At 49.1% G+C, this 13582-nt stretch overlaps 2 protein-coding genes across 3 annotated transcripts in view; one reads left to right on the forward strand and one right to left on the reverse strand.

Annotated features, from left to right (window-relative positions):
- The window catches only part of Kif26b (kinesin family member 26B), a 548528-nt gene that overhangs the window by 19808 nt on the left and 515138 nt on the right, over nt 1-13582 (forward strand). Inside the window, exons 1-2 of one of the 2 annotated variants that reach the window (XM_021265513.2) lie at nt 5632-5795; nt 6587-6988. The exons of the other annotated variant lie outside the window; for it this stretch is intronic. Of the exons in view, the coding sequence (XP_021121172.1) occupies nt 5733-5795; nt 6587-6988 (465 nt within the window). The 5' untranslated portion in view covers nt 5632-5732. Of the gene's footprint in view, nt 1-5631; nt 5796-6586; nt 6989-13582 lie in introns of those variants that run through there. 2 annotated transcript variants of the gene reach the window in all.
- On the reverse strand, nt 3821-5500 carry LOC147823067 (uncharacterized). The gene is made up of 2 exons (XM_087194219.1): nt 5305-5500; nt 3821-5170 (listed from the first exon to the last, which is right to left on the reverse strand). Exons 1-2 carry the CDS (start codon nt 5498-5500, stop codon nt 4590-4592), a joined length of 777 nt encoding a protein of 258 aa, XP_087050345.1. The 3' UTR covers nt 3821-4589.

Below are 13582 nucleotides of genomic sequence, written 5' to 3' on the forward strand. Positions count from 1 at the left end.
AGCATTGTTCCACATGTTTTATTAGGCCTGCAGATAGCTTGTTTGATGGAATATCTGTCCATGTCTTTTGCCCCTTTTTGATTAGCTTGTTTTCTCATTATTGAGTTGTAATCTCCTCCTTTTCCTAATGAGTATGCTTGCTTCACCCTTTCTTATAAACTGCTACCAGATCAATTGACCATGTGACCTTGGGGTGACTGGCACTAACCCAAGACCCCCGGTGTTCTCCACTTCCTGCCGTTCAGACTCCTAAACCTGCCCTTCATAGAATCATGTAATGAGGTCCCCTCTGTCCAGGGTGCTGTAGGCACCCAGAGTTCCTTCCGGACTGCTGTCTCTTTCTGGTGTCTTTCCTACACTTTCCTCCCACTCGGAGCCATCCTGGAGAGCTCCGCTCAAAGCCACTTCCCCCAGGGTCCTTTGCTGACCCTGCTCTGGGAATATCTTGCTTTCCTCTGAACTCTTTGTATTTTTGTCATGCTGGCCTGTGGCTTGCTTATAAGCTGAGTGCTATTTTTCGAAATTTTAAATAAAAATGTTCCCAGGCACCCTCCGGAGAAGGATGTTCTGGTCTGGTTCTAAATTCACTGGACCAGGGAGCAACCTGTTCTAGTCCAGGTCCTGGACTTGGGGGGCTTCCTCTGCCTGTACTCAAATGTGCATAGGGTGGAGACAGGGAGGGGCTGATTCTCCCTGAGACACTCCCTGGGTGGCCCCTGCCCTGGGTGAGCTGCCTGGCCCTTTATTATATTCCCAACTCTGAACTTAGGAAATGATAAAGCTAGAATATTATTAGCTTCTAAAATTTTTTCTTTTTTTGAAATTGCTTTGAAATCCCATTTTATCATAAGCCACCTATTTTATACAACTTTTTTCAGTTTTACTATGCATTCCTTTTTATTTTTATATTTTAACTTAACACTAGTGTATCAGCAGTATCTTTTCATTCCATTACCTTCTTAGGGAAACATATCCTGGGCTACACAGTGTCCCACTGTCTGATTAGACTAAGTCATTAAACCTGTTCCCTCCTGAGCTGTGTGCGGGCTGCTTTGCTTCCTTTGCCACTGTAAAGAGTGACAAATGGGATGTTGTGCTCCCTCTTCAAAGCAGTCACTTCCTGCAACCTGAGGCCCAAGGGTGCCAGCATCTGCTGCCCAGTGTTGCTGTCTGATTCTCTTCACTCATTTTTTTTTTTGAAGGTAATGGGAGTTGAACCCAGGGCCTTTGCACTGAGTTACATCACCAGTATTCTTATTTTATTGTGAGATAGGGTCTTGCTAAGTTGCTAAATGGCTCGGGCTGGGGTCCAACTTTTGATCCTTCTGCCTCAGCCTCCCAGAGGGACTGGATTACAGGTGTGTACTACCACACCTGGCTTCTCCTCGCTTTTTTTTTTTTTTTTTTATTCTGACCTTTTTTTTATCAGTATATGTTTGCAGTACACGATGATCACCCTCACTGCGGGGAGCTGGTGAATGTACACCACAATTGGAATCTCTTCCTGACCCCTCTCCTTCCCTTTCTTGCCTCTTCCTCCCTCCCTCCCTCCGTCTCTGGTCACCTTCTCATTTGCAAAAGTTCTATCCCCGTTTTCCACCATTTATCCTTTATTTTTCTTTTCCAATTTATTTATACTTTGGGTTTCTCATATAAGAGAAAGATGGGTATTTAAGCTCATGTGTCTGATTTATTTCACTTAACATTATGGTCTCAAAGTGCATCCATTTTCCTACAAATGACTCATTTATCTTTGTTTTTGGCAGAGTAGTACTCCATGGTGTATAAATACCACATTTTTCTTACCTGTTCATCTGTTGATGGGTATATGAAGGGAAGGGAAGAGGAGGAAAGGAGATGAAAAAAGGAATGAAGATATGTTCTGTACACGTACCAACTCCACACAAGGAAGGTATTGCAAACATGTACTAAAAAATTTTTCCACTACTAAACTGAGGGTTTCTTAAACAGCTAAATCTTAAAGTAATTTTGTTACCATCCTTGAATGTGAGGAAAGGAGAAATACATCGATACTTCTGTCTGTATTATCGATGTCTATCTCTGAAGGGCTCAATTGTGTTACTGAGATTTTTTAGTCTAGAAAATAAAGTTATATCTACTCTCTACAGGCCACTAACTTACAGAAAAAAGTCCTCTGAAACCATATGAATTCTAAAAGCCCAAGGTAGAGCTGAAAAAGCCACCATTAAAACTAGAATTAGAGAGTACCACACGTACAGCATCGAATGTCCTAAAGAAAACTATTACATTCTGGACAACAACAGAAGGGTAAAAATGGAGATAATGAACAGAACTTATGGGACAATATCCAGCAGTGTAACAACATACACATAACTAGAGTCACAGGACAGAGGAAAGATATAGAATGGGACAGAAAGGGCTGGGGATTTAGCTCAGTAGTTTCACCGCCTGCTGCGCAAGTGCAAGGACCCGAGTTCAATCCCTGCTACCAAAAAAAAAGAAAAAAAAGAAGAAAAAAAAGAATGGGACAGAAAAAGTATTTGAATAAATAGTGGCTGAAAATCCCCCAAATTTGGTGAAAATCTTACAGATCAACTTAGAAACTAGGTCTTAGAAATTCAGCAAACCCTAAGCAGGAAAAACATAGGGTCATCATAGTCAAATTTCTGAAAACCAAGGACCGTGAGAAAATCTTTAAAACACGCAGAGAAAAGAGGACACATTACATACAGGGAAATGCCCATAAGAATTACTGCTCACCTCTAAGCAGAAACAAGGAAGGCCAGAAGGAATGAATGCTATGCTGGAAGAGAGGAAAGAAAAGTAACTTCCAATCATGACTTGGACGTCCAGTTAACTATTCCTCCAACATAGGAGAAAAACAAAGACATTTCCAGATAAGCCAAATAAAAATCTGTTGTCAGGAGACCGTCGCCATAAGCAATGCTACAGGAAGTGCTTCAAGCTGAAAACAATCCAGTTGGAAATCTAGCTCTACAGGAAAAAAAATGAAGAGTCCCAGAAATGCTGAAACTGGTAAATAGAAACATTCAATATATTTTTAGTTTCATGGAAAGACAACAGATTATTTAAAGACAAACTGATAAGATTCTACTGTGAGTTTTATATGGATATAAAATTCATTAGCCCAAAGGAAGTCAGTAAAATAGAATTGTACTGTTCCAAGTATACATTTTAAGTGAAGTGGCACTGTGTTAAAGATGCGTATAATAGTAAGAGTCTTAACAAAGGATGATAGTGGAATACTAAAAAATTATTTAACAAAAATAAGGCAGGACATGGAGGAACAAAAACCACAGTACAAGTAGAAAACAGAAACATGAAACTGGAAAACCTACGTTAGGACTAGCTCAAAAGAGTACATACTTTAAGAATTCTATAAAGAAAAAAAGTCAAGATTAGTCAAAACTAATTTGTAGAAATCAGAATAGAGGTTGCTTATGAGGGGTGGGGCCTGCTTGGGAACAGGCAGGAGAGAACTTTCTGGAGTGATTGGCATTTATGTTTTAATTGGGATAGCTTTTTACCTAAAAGAAGATATACATTTATAAAAATCCATAGATATGTACACTTAAAATGATCAATTTTTTTAAAGCTTGGAAATCACCCTTGAGGGGCTTCCAGTTATACACTTCTGCCAACAGAGGGCGCTCCGAGTCCATCAAACGCGCGTTGGGGGCCCCGGATACTTTGGGATGCAAATCAGATCGCTCCGGGCTCCTCTTTCTCCGAGGGGGACTGCGCGGCTCCCGACTGCTCCCCCGACTCCCCACCCTCCCCACCCTCCCCACCCGGGCCTCGCTGGCTTGTCCAGTTCACCTGGCCATACGCAGTTCCCGCGCGGCTAATGGCGACGAGGTCTTCCGCGGGGCCGACGCGGAACACAGCTGCGCCGGGCGGGCGGGCGCGCGCTGCCCGAGGCTCCCCGTACCCCAAGGTCGTCTCTGGTGTGACCGCTTTCACATTGGAAGTAGGCGCGTAACGGGAACTTCCACACTGTGCTCAACATCTTCATTTTTGACCTTCGGTGGCTGGGAAGGTTCCCGGGGCCGGGCGTGCGGGCACGGGCAGAATCTCCCCGGGCGGGGCGGGGCGGGCGGCGTCGCCCCGAGGCCCCAGCGCCCCGAATTACTGTCTTCCTGCCACCTCCCGCCCCGTCGCTGTCTCCAAGGGGGGCTGCCGCCCTGCCCCAGGGCCCGCGGGTGTCGGAGACGCCGTCACACCTCTCGGGCCGCGCCGCTGCCGCGGGCGGCTCGTCGCCGGTGCTAATTAAAGGTCAGCACAGGACGCACGCACGCCGGGAGCCACGGACTCCCGGGAGAGAAAACTGACGCCCGAGCAGCCTCGTGTGGAGGCTGGCCTGCGCACGCGGGCGCCGCGCCGGGGGCGAGTGCGGGATAGCCGAGGGGCGCAGGGAGGGAGCTCCTGCCCCTCCGGCCCCGCGCGCGGAGCAGAGTGCGGCACGCGGCGAGGCCACCGTCCCTGGCCCGGAGAGGCCCAGGCCCTCTCGCGCCACACCCCCCCTCCGTCCGCGCCGTCTGCGCCGCGTCCCTCAGTTTCCCCTGTCCGGCGGCCGGGTGCCCAGCTCACCTGTCCCAGCCCGGGGCGGCGCAGCGCCCCACAGGTTGGGGTTCCGGCAGGGTAGCCGGCGGGGGGGCCGAGCCCGCCGTCCCCAGCTGCGCCCCGGGAGGGAGGCCCCGGCGGCCCGGGCGGGAGGGCGATTCCCAAAAAGGTCCGCGGGGCAGGTCTCGGAGAACAAAGGGCGGGGAGGGCCCGGCGTGTTTGTGGACTTGGGACTCAATCCGCCTCGCACGGCGAGGCAGACCTGCGGGCCTCGCCAGGAAGAGAAGGCGCTCGGGGGCGGGGAGCGGGCGCAGCGCTTCCGTCCCCGGCTCCGGGCTCGTGCGGTGGCGTAGCCTCAGCCCGGCCGCGGGCCGCTCTCCGGGAACTTCCCCGCCGGGAGCGCGATACGCGGCCCCACCCCCGCCGGAGCCCGGCCCCGCAGTGTCGGGCAGCAGCGCCGCGCCATAAAATGGATCCCGGGCAGCGCGGCGGCTGCAGGCAGGCGGCGGGCTCCACTGGGGCGCGGCCGCGGCTCCCCAGGCTCCACGCCGCGCCCGGGCGCACACGCGCGCCCTGACCGCGGAGGCTCCCTGCCCTCGCGCAACTGTCAGGCGGCGCGGGCCGGCTCACACTGGCGCGGCGACACGCCGAGGCTCCTCCCCGAGTCTGGATCTTTATATTTTGGGAGAATTTCTTTGAACTCAGTTAGCGAGCGCCGTGGAGGAGGCAAGTTCCCACCGCCGGCCGCGCGGACGGAGGGCGCGTGGGGCGCCGCGAGGGCTCGCCCACCTTCCCGCGCTGCAGTGCCCAGGCTGTCCCTCTGTGCCCTCCAGAGAACCGAGCGACTTGGCTGAGGGCGATGCCAGTGATCTGGATGTGACCGTGACAAGCGAACGTGCGACTGGAGGAGGCAGAAGGGGATGAAGAAAAGCATTATTTGGAGAGAAGAATAAACCAGCTACTCCAGCCCTTTCTGCAAATTGGTGCTATTACTTCTGGGGTCCATTTGCTTTTATTCTTCTGAACCCCCAATTAGGAAATCTTGACTTGAGGGCCACGAGACGGCCCCCCTGCAGCGGGGGAGGGGCGGGGGCGCGTCTGGGCCGCAGATCTTTTGGATGTAGCATCAGCGAGACATTTACGCGCTCTCCTCTGCAAAAGCCACCATGAATTCAGTAGCTGGGAATAAAGAGAGGCTTGCGGTCTCCAGCAGGGGCAAGAAATACGGGGTAAGTTGTGACGGGCACAAAGCGAAGACGCGTTTACCAGGCCCACTCGGGCGTAGGGCTCCCTCCCCGGCACGCGCGGCCCTCTCGGCTCCCGCCGCGGAGGCTCCCGGGGCGGCCGTGCGTGCGCGGAGGCGGGTCCGCCCCCAGGACCCGCACACCGCCCGGCGCCCCGGAGCTCTCCGGCCCGTGGGTCCTTGCTTTGCCTGCACCCTTAACTTTTGCAGTATTCCCGGACTTCCAGGCAGAGTTAAGCCGAAGGCAGGGTTTCCCACGAATTCCTTGCGGTTCCTCGGATCGTTTCCCTGGAGCGGGAGGGTCCTTTCATTTACTTGCAGGATCTGAAGGGCTGTGCCTCGAATGAATTAAAAAAATCGAGAATGAATTAAAAAAATCGAGAAGTCACACCGCCCACCCCCCGCAGTGGGTTCAAGGATCTGGGACCTGGGCTCCTGCTGGGGCGGGTGCCGGCTTCAAAGGCGCGGAGCGCTGGATCTGGGGTTCGCTCTGAGGAAGCCGTTCACACCCCTCTCCAGCCCAGTCCCCAGCAAGCCCATCTCCTGCCCCCAGGACGAGTCAGCTGGTGCCCGGAACAGGCACGGGGGTCCCCCCGGCGGCGGGTACTCCCTTCAGGACAATTAATGAGGCCGAGGCAGGGGATTTAGGCGCGGGCTTGGCGCCGTGGGGAGCCGGCCCGTGGGTCCCCGGGCGGGATGGCGCCCCCCGCACAGCGCGGCTCCTGGGCTCGGGGTCCTGCCGCCCCGCCGCGCTGCCACCGCGTGTCTCGCCCACAGGTGAACGAAGGCTGCTCGCCCACCAACCCCGCGGCGCCCTTCTCCCCCGAAAGCTGGTATCGGAAAGCCTACGAAGAGTCGCGCGCGGGGAGCCGGCCCACCCCCGAGGGCGCGGGCTCGGCGCTCGGCTCGTCGGGGACCCCGTCTCCCGGCTCGGGCACCTCATCCCCGAGCTCCTTCACTGGCTCTCCGGGGCCCGCGTCCCCGGGCATCGGCACCAGCTCCCCGGGCTCCCTGGGCGGCTCGCCGGGCTTCGGCACGGGCTCCCCCGGCTCCGGGAGCGGCGGCGGCTCCTCCCCCGGCTCGGACCGTGGCGTCTGGTGCGAGAACTGCAACGCCCGACTGGTGGAGCTGAAGAGGCAGGCACTCAAGCTGCTTCTCCCGGGGCCCTTCCCTGGCAAGGTGAGCGCGGGGCGGGGACGGCGGGCGGGTGACCCCGGAGCGCGGGGTGCGACCGCGGACCACAGCCTGGACCACGCGCCTCGCCGCCCCGGAGGGGCCCCGGCGGCCGGGCGGGGGGCTGGTGCACACCCCGGGGACGCCAGCTCGGGTGGCCACCCACCTGGGTCTCTCTGCGAGGACCCCTGGGGAAGGGGAGTTGGTTCCCAGAGGGACGGAGCCTAAAGCTTCAGGCTCTGGGTTCCGGAGGGACGCCCCCAGGTGGCTCGTCCTCCTGTCCAGCCAGCGGGACCGCAGGCTGCTCGTTAGCCCCCATCGGTGATCCCTTAGAATGTCAGTGGGGGCAGTCACAGCGAGCCGGTGTTTGGGAGGGCGTGTTTCCCATCGCTTGGTACAGAAGCCGAGACACACACTGGAAAGCCAGCCTTGCCCGCTCAGCATTCTGTCTGTCGCCGGAGGATTACGAGGTGGCTCGCTCCGGGCCAAGCACATTAGTTCTTCCATAGCAACCCTGCCGCGTCGTCGTGTGCCCGGCCCGGAGCCCCCAGTGCAACACAATGCAGTTGTATTTGCACTGTTGGGTCCAAGTATTATCGAATGATAATATTTACTCTTCCGCTTCAAAGAGTTTTTATCAGTGGTTAGAAGTATCAAGAAAACAGTGGATTGCGGTGGAGGTTTCTGACACTTTGTTCAGTGGCATTTTCTGGTTTATATTTCTGTGACTTTTGAAATGAAATATTGTGACTCTGAATAGTGGAATTTAGAAATAACTGCATCTGCTTGCCTTGTCTGGTTATCCAAACACACACGATGCTGTTTTTATTTACAAGGTTAAGTTAAACAAATACCCACAGACCGTTGTAAAATTTAAAATGTGGAAAATCATCACCAGGAGAATTGGTTTTATGAATCCAGAACTTATCTCAAGAATAATTAACTGGTGGGTTGTTGTAACATTGCCATTTTTGTACCTCGGTAATAAATCTGCAGGGCACCCCAAGAATAAATCTCAGTTTGAAAGCTTATTTTATCCTTACATGGTAGACCTGCTAATTTAATAGTGTTTCATGACTTGGAGATTTATTTCCTGTTTTGAATATTGATCAGTTGTCATTGATTTCCTCCCTGTATCAGGTACAGCAGGGAAAATCACAGGTCCATCCAGTCCTTGTCCACACAGAGCTGAGATTCTACTGGGGGTTATGGTTGCAAACCACAAAACGCACAGTTTATAATTTGGTCACATTTGTGTGAGCTGTGTGAAGAAGGCAGGGGAGGATGCTGTGAGGTTGTGAATGGGATGGGACTGTCTGATACAGATTTGGAAGACTTTGGTTCTTAAAGATATGTGCCATCTGATGTTTGGCAACCCTAATACCCTGCAGCCTACTGAGTTAGTTCAGGACATTCTTGAGGACCTATTCATATAATAAGGTTATATTGTTGAGTGCTTCTCATGTGCGAGAGTAAAACAAAACAGACACATTTCAGAAGGGGAGGGAAATCTGCAGAAGAAGCAATACACGTTGAAACTTAAATGCATCCATCGTGATTTATGGGGTCAAGTGACAAGCTGGATTTTTGTTTTTGTTGAAGCTGCCTGGAAAGTTCATGTGCGGTATGTATAGGAGGCTGCTCAGTAGACTTGCTGGTGTTATTTACATAATGAAATAAAAGTGATGCTGGGAAACTAATCAGATTGTTAGAGGCTTGAAGCATCTATGTACCAGACTTCCATGCTCCTTTCTGACTCCAGTGATCCTGGACATCTAGAGAAGACCAGTCAGTCATGGGGACAGTCACAGGGATTGCTGTAAGGTCACACTTGCATACCACACAGAACCACAGTGGCCTGAGATTTACATGGCGAACCACTCAGGACTTAGCCAGGAGTCCAGGGCACTCTGGGTTAGCTCATTGTTAGTAAGGGGGTAGGGGGCCCCAATTTTAGCTACCAACCTGGATGGTTTTGGGAACAATAATTTTAGGAGTGTGTCTATGTAATTATACCCTGTAATTAGGTACAGTTTCCATTATACCTTTAATGTTGGCAACAGTTAAACCAAAGAATGCCAGTTCTCCAGTGCACCATGGATGGTGGGCCATGTAGCTGAGACACAAGGCCATTCTTCTTTCTAGTGCAGGATTTATGAGCAAACAGTGGACATCTACAGCTCTCAGGCACTGAAGGAGTTAAGTTTTAGTAGAACGAGAGATGTCATTGTGACTCCAACATGTAATTCTCTCCGGAGAGCAAGAGTCTGGAAGATAAAGACATGTTTTTTTAGGGGTAATTAGCAAAAATCATCTTTGTAATTCACTTAAGATGCTTAACTCTATGGTGGGGAGTATTTTCTCAAATAAAGTTATTCAGTTCTACTAGGTGGCATTAAGTCTCCTAGGTAGGCATTTAAAAGGCAAAGGCAAAATAGTATAGTCAGGAACCGTTTTATTTTAGGATAGATTTGGTTTTGGTTCTTTCTCTACCACTGATGTATTTGTGACATTGAATAAGTCAGAGTTTTTCTTTGTCTGTTTTAACTTTCCCATTCATATCCCAATGGAAAACAGATTCAAACTTTTAGAATGTCGTAAGAATGATCTAAGGTAAGGTTTGAAAAATGTTTCGATTCTTTAGAGAAAGACATGTGGGTTGACAATTATTAATCAAACAAGGTTCTGTTAAGGTTCTTTAAGTCTTTTCTTATAAAACATTACTTAATTTCAGGTTTGATTTCCTTAGTGTATTTCCCAAATGTCATACTGCCATATGAATTCACATGCGGTGCCCTTTTGTAGGTAGGAACCCCCATTGAATCCCCCTAGTTTTACCTATGGGACACTTGGGTGGGGACTGCAGGATGAGATGCTGGGAGCCCCTAGAGAGGTATCTGGTTGGTCCCCCAAATTAGTGACTGGCTTTGTTAGCCGGGGAGCTCCACCCGGTGCTGAGCACTCTCAGGAGTGGAGAACAGAGCTTCATGGCAGAATGTGACACCTGGGATATACCCGGGCAGGCTGGAGGCAAGAGACACAGACTGGGATGGAGCCCAGAGGACAGGATGATAATGGATTTGGGTTTCCGTGGATGGAATTTGAGTCTTGTGGAAAAGGGTTGGAGAGTGGGGTAGATTTCATCATGAAAGTTTTGTTTGTTGGCAATGTCAAGACTCTTGAATGTAGAAGTGACAACTGTAAGTTCACCTAACTCTGTTAATGATGCTCTGAATTTGTTTTTTTCCAATAGCAACTTACCTGGCTGAGGAGAGATTTGTGCCTGGTGGCAGACTGTAAAATATTCCAGTTGACTTTTATTACCTCAGCCAGTAAAAAGTGCTTACTTGGTTTATATCATTTCTCTTCTAGGGCTGGGAAGTAGAAGTGGTCAAATAAAAGACTGTGGATGTGTGAAGCGTTGGGATTGTAAGTGAGGACAGTCCATTTGTGCATTGTAGTGTTCCAGTGTGGAAATATAAAACTATTTCATGTCTGGCGGGGAGTGTGTCCTTTCTGTTTTATGAAGTCGAGGCACTAAGCCAGAAACAGGTAAAGGAACAAATCCCTCCTTTTTGAGCTAGCCTAGGTCATTCTGGTATCTGTGACAGAAACTTTTTTAATTGACTATGTAAGTCCTAGGAAACAGCCTAAAGAAATTCCCCTGAGTAGGAAGCAATGCCCCGGGTTGGCAGAAGGTTATCAGACATCTGTTCATTTCCATATCAGTAGAAGAAAATCTTACTTTATGTAAGAAAAGTCCAGAACTATGTTCCTATCTTTTTTTTTTTTGCAGTCACATATTCTGAGTCCATTTATGCCCCAGAAATATCAGCGAGATTAGCCAGACATCCTGCGAAGGGTGTCCAGGAATCACAAGATGAAAGAAAGGAATGTGTCCTAGGGGTTAAAAACACCAAACGTGGGCTCTAAATAGCCAGAGCCCAAGGAAGTCTAGACTTGGGGAGATATAAATACATATTTCTGTATTTTGCTAGCTCGAAAGAGAGGTATGGAAAATAATTCTATTCAAAAGTTCCCCCCAAAGCCATTGTAAAACACTATAAATAGATAAAATAGACATTGCATTTAAAATATTTATTAGTTATGAGGGAATTTTACTCAATTTCCTTTCAAGAACACATTAGAAAAAGCTTCATTAGACTCATTTTGGAAGTATTTTAGATAAAGGAACAGCTAAGAGATAGTATCAGTAGAAATCAGAAAAATTCCTGCAGCATAATCATTAAAAACTGTCCAGAACATCTTATTGTTTATGAAAGCATTCCCAGTCCACCCGCATGAGCAGTAACCTCTCCTCTCAGGCTTAGCGTGTTGCAGAACAGTGACCGTGCATCTACCAGACTTAACTGTGGAACCAGCATGGGTAGTTTTTGTAGGGACTTAGCGATTCACTTTGCGCAATCCCTTGGCCTGCAGTCATTTCCTCCACACTCATTGTGATGGGAATCTTGTATTAGAAATGTGATTTTTAAGTGGCCGAGGCTGGTAGTTTGTCAGCGTTTGGAAGGAATAAGACGATTAAAATTTAGGCCACATCAGATACTCTGACCTGATGCCACAGATCATGCCGTCTTCAGCTAATAAAGGTGATGATGATAATCGTAATTATGGTAGGAAGTGGCTAACATTATCGTCCATCTGTGCCAGGCACTGCACTAAGACGCACGTGCGCACACACACACACACACACACAGGCACACATCTCACACAGCAAAGTGAAGATAAACAAGGTACTTTTTCCACCCTGGAATTCCAGATGCGTCGTGTGGTTATTACGAAATCCAAGCCCAGTTTTCTCCAAAGCCATCGAGGGTCACTATCAGTGTAACTGACTGAGACCCTGGCTTAAGAACGGTGGTAATTCTGCTTTTGGGGGGTGGGAGATGGCAGCGGAGTGGGTGGGAATAGGTGAGAGTGTCAGGATTCTGAATTGAGTCATTTTCTTGCCTGAAATGTAATGGGGCGGGAAGCCACTTCCCTGTTTCTGTATTCATTCAGGTGAGACACAGGTCGTCCTTTCTGTGCCTTCCCTGACCTGGGAAGAAGAGCCCTGCCCAGGCTGGCAGCAGCACGGAACAGGGTCACCAGACTTTCTTGCTGTTCTGTCCTCCAAAACATTGCAAATTGGCTGGTGCCTGTGAGGCTTCTTGTCTCTTTTCAAGAATATGAACATAATTTCTCTTTTACAACTCTCTTAAGTCACTGCTGTTCACAAGCATCGTTTTCTTCCTTTGTTTAAAATCTCCTCTATGTCCTTATTGTGGTAAAGGAGCACTGGTGAGGACGTACTTCTGGTGGATCCTTTGTACGTCTGTACTCTGATCTGAACCATTTATCTTTAACCCCACTTGTGTAGGTGTAAAAGGACTTGGGGCATACCTGTATTCCTAAATTATTTCTGGAAAATTTATCAAAATATCAGATCAGTTTGTATCCATCAGCCTTGCCATTGCCTTTGGACCTGCTCCAGAATCTATGTGAGAAAATTGGATTTTGATTCATGGTTATAAAAGTATCTGTCTACAATTTCTAAGTTTTATAGGAATTCACTGTTTTCTCTGAAGTCTCTTTTCTTAGTTTTTAGCTCTCTGATCCATTGGGAGACTACTTGGGTATAGAGTGAAAAGCATATATCAGTTTTATTCTTCTCTAAATATCTATCCAGTTGTCCCCAAACCTTTATCCGTCTTTCCTTTATGATTTGATATACTGCCATTATCATAAGCCAAATTCATACTTACATTTCCACATGTGGGCTTTGCACATTTCTTGTTAAATTTTTTTCTTAGGTGTTTGTCTTAGTTACTTTTCTTGTTGCTGAGACAAAATCCTGACACCCAAAGTTAAAGGAGGAAGGATTTATTTAGCTCAGAGTTTATAGAGGTTTTAGTCCCTAATTGACTGGCTCCAAGGCAGGGTGGTATGGGAGAGGAGAAACAATTCATGGAGGGCAGAAGGCAGCAAAGCAACAAGAGAAGATGAGAGTTCTTTCTATCCCTTATATCTTATCCAGGCTACTTAGGGCAAGTAGCACTCACACCCTTAATCTTGGTGCCCTTGAGCTTAGCATTGCGTCATGAATCAATTTCAGTGTCATACACTCTAGATCCAGCCACCTCTGAAAAAGCCCCACCTGTGACTGCATGAGTCTTTGGGGAATATCTAGACACAGCCATAACATTCTGCTTTTGGACCCCCCCAAAGACTCATGCACATCCCTTTATGCAAAAGGCATTTAGTCCATCTCTAAGTGTTGCCAGAGTCCTAACAGTTTCAGCATTGCTGAAAAGTCCAAATTCCAAGTCTCCTCTGAGATTTAAGGCAAACTCTTAGCTGTGAGTCCCTGTGCAAATGAAAAGAAAATTGAACACTTCCAACATTCAATGGCACAAGATAGATATTTCCATTCCAAAAGTTACAAACATGGGTTATGGCAACAAAGCAAGGCCAAAATCCAAGAGGGCAAGCGTTAAACCCCACAGTGCCACTTTGAGCATCCCCTGCAATTGATGGCAAGTTGTGAACTCCAAAGGGCTTGGGTCTGTCCTTACAGCACTGCTGGTGCCTGTAGCTCCC

This window comes from Heterocephalus glaber, unplaced genomic scaffold, assembly GCF_053883595.1.
Source record: "Heterocephalus glaber isolate CG9 unplaced genomic scaffold, H.glaber_assembly_v1.0 deba00001600, whole genome shotgun sequence".
Taxonomy (NCBI): domain Eukaryota; kingdom Metazoa; phylum Chordata; class Mammalia; order Rodentia; family Bathyergidae; genus Heterocephalus; species Heterocephalus glaber.

What these genes read in the sequence shown, in the direction of transcription:
- LOC147823067 (XM_087194219.1), bottom strand. Translation starts at nt 5,500, where the DNA reads ATGCTTTTCTTCATCCCCTTCTGCCTCCTCCAGTCGCACGTTCGCTTG. An exon ending in CTCCGTCCGCGCGGCCGGCG is followed by an intron (nt 5,171 to 5,304) that starts GTGGGAACTTGC and finishes GCCGCCTGACAG; the next exon opens with TTGCGCGAGGGCAGGGAGCC.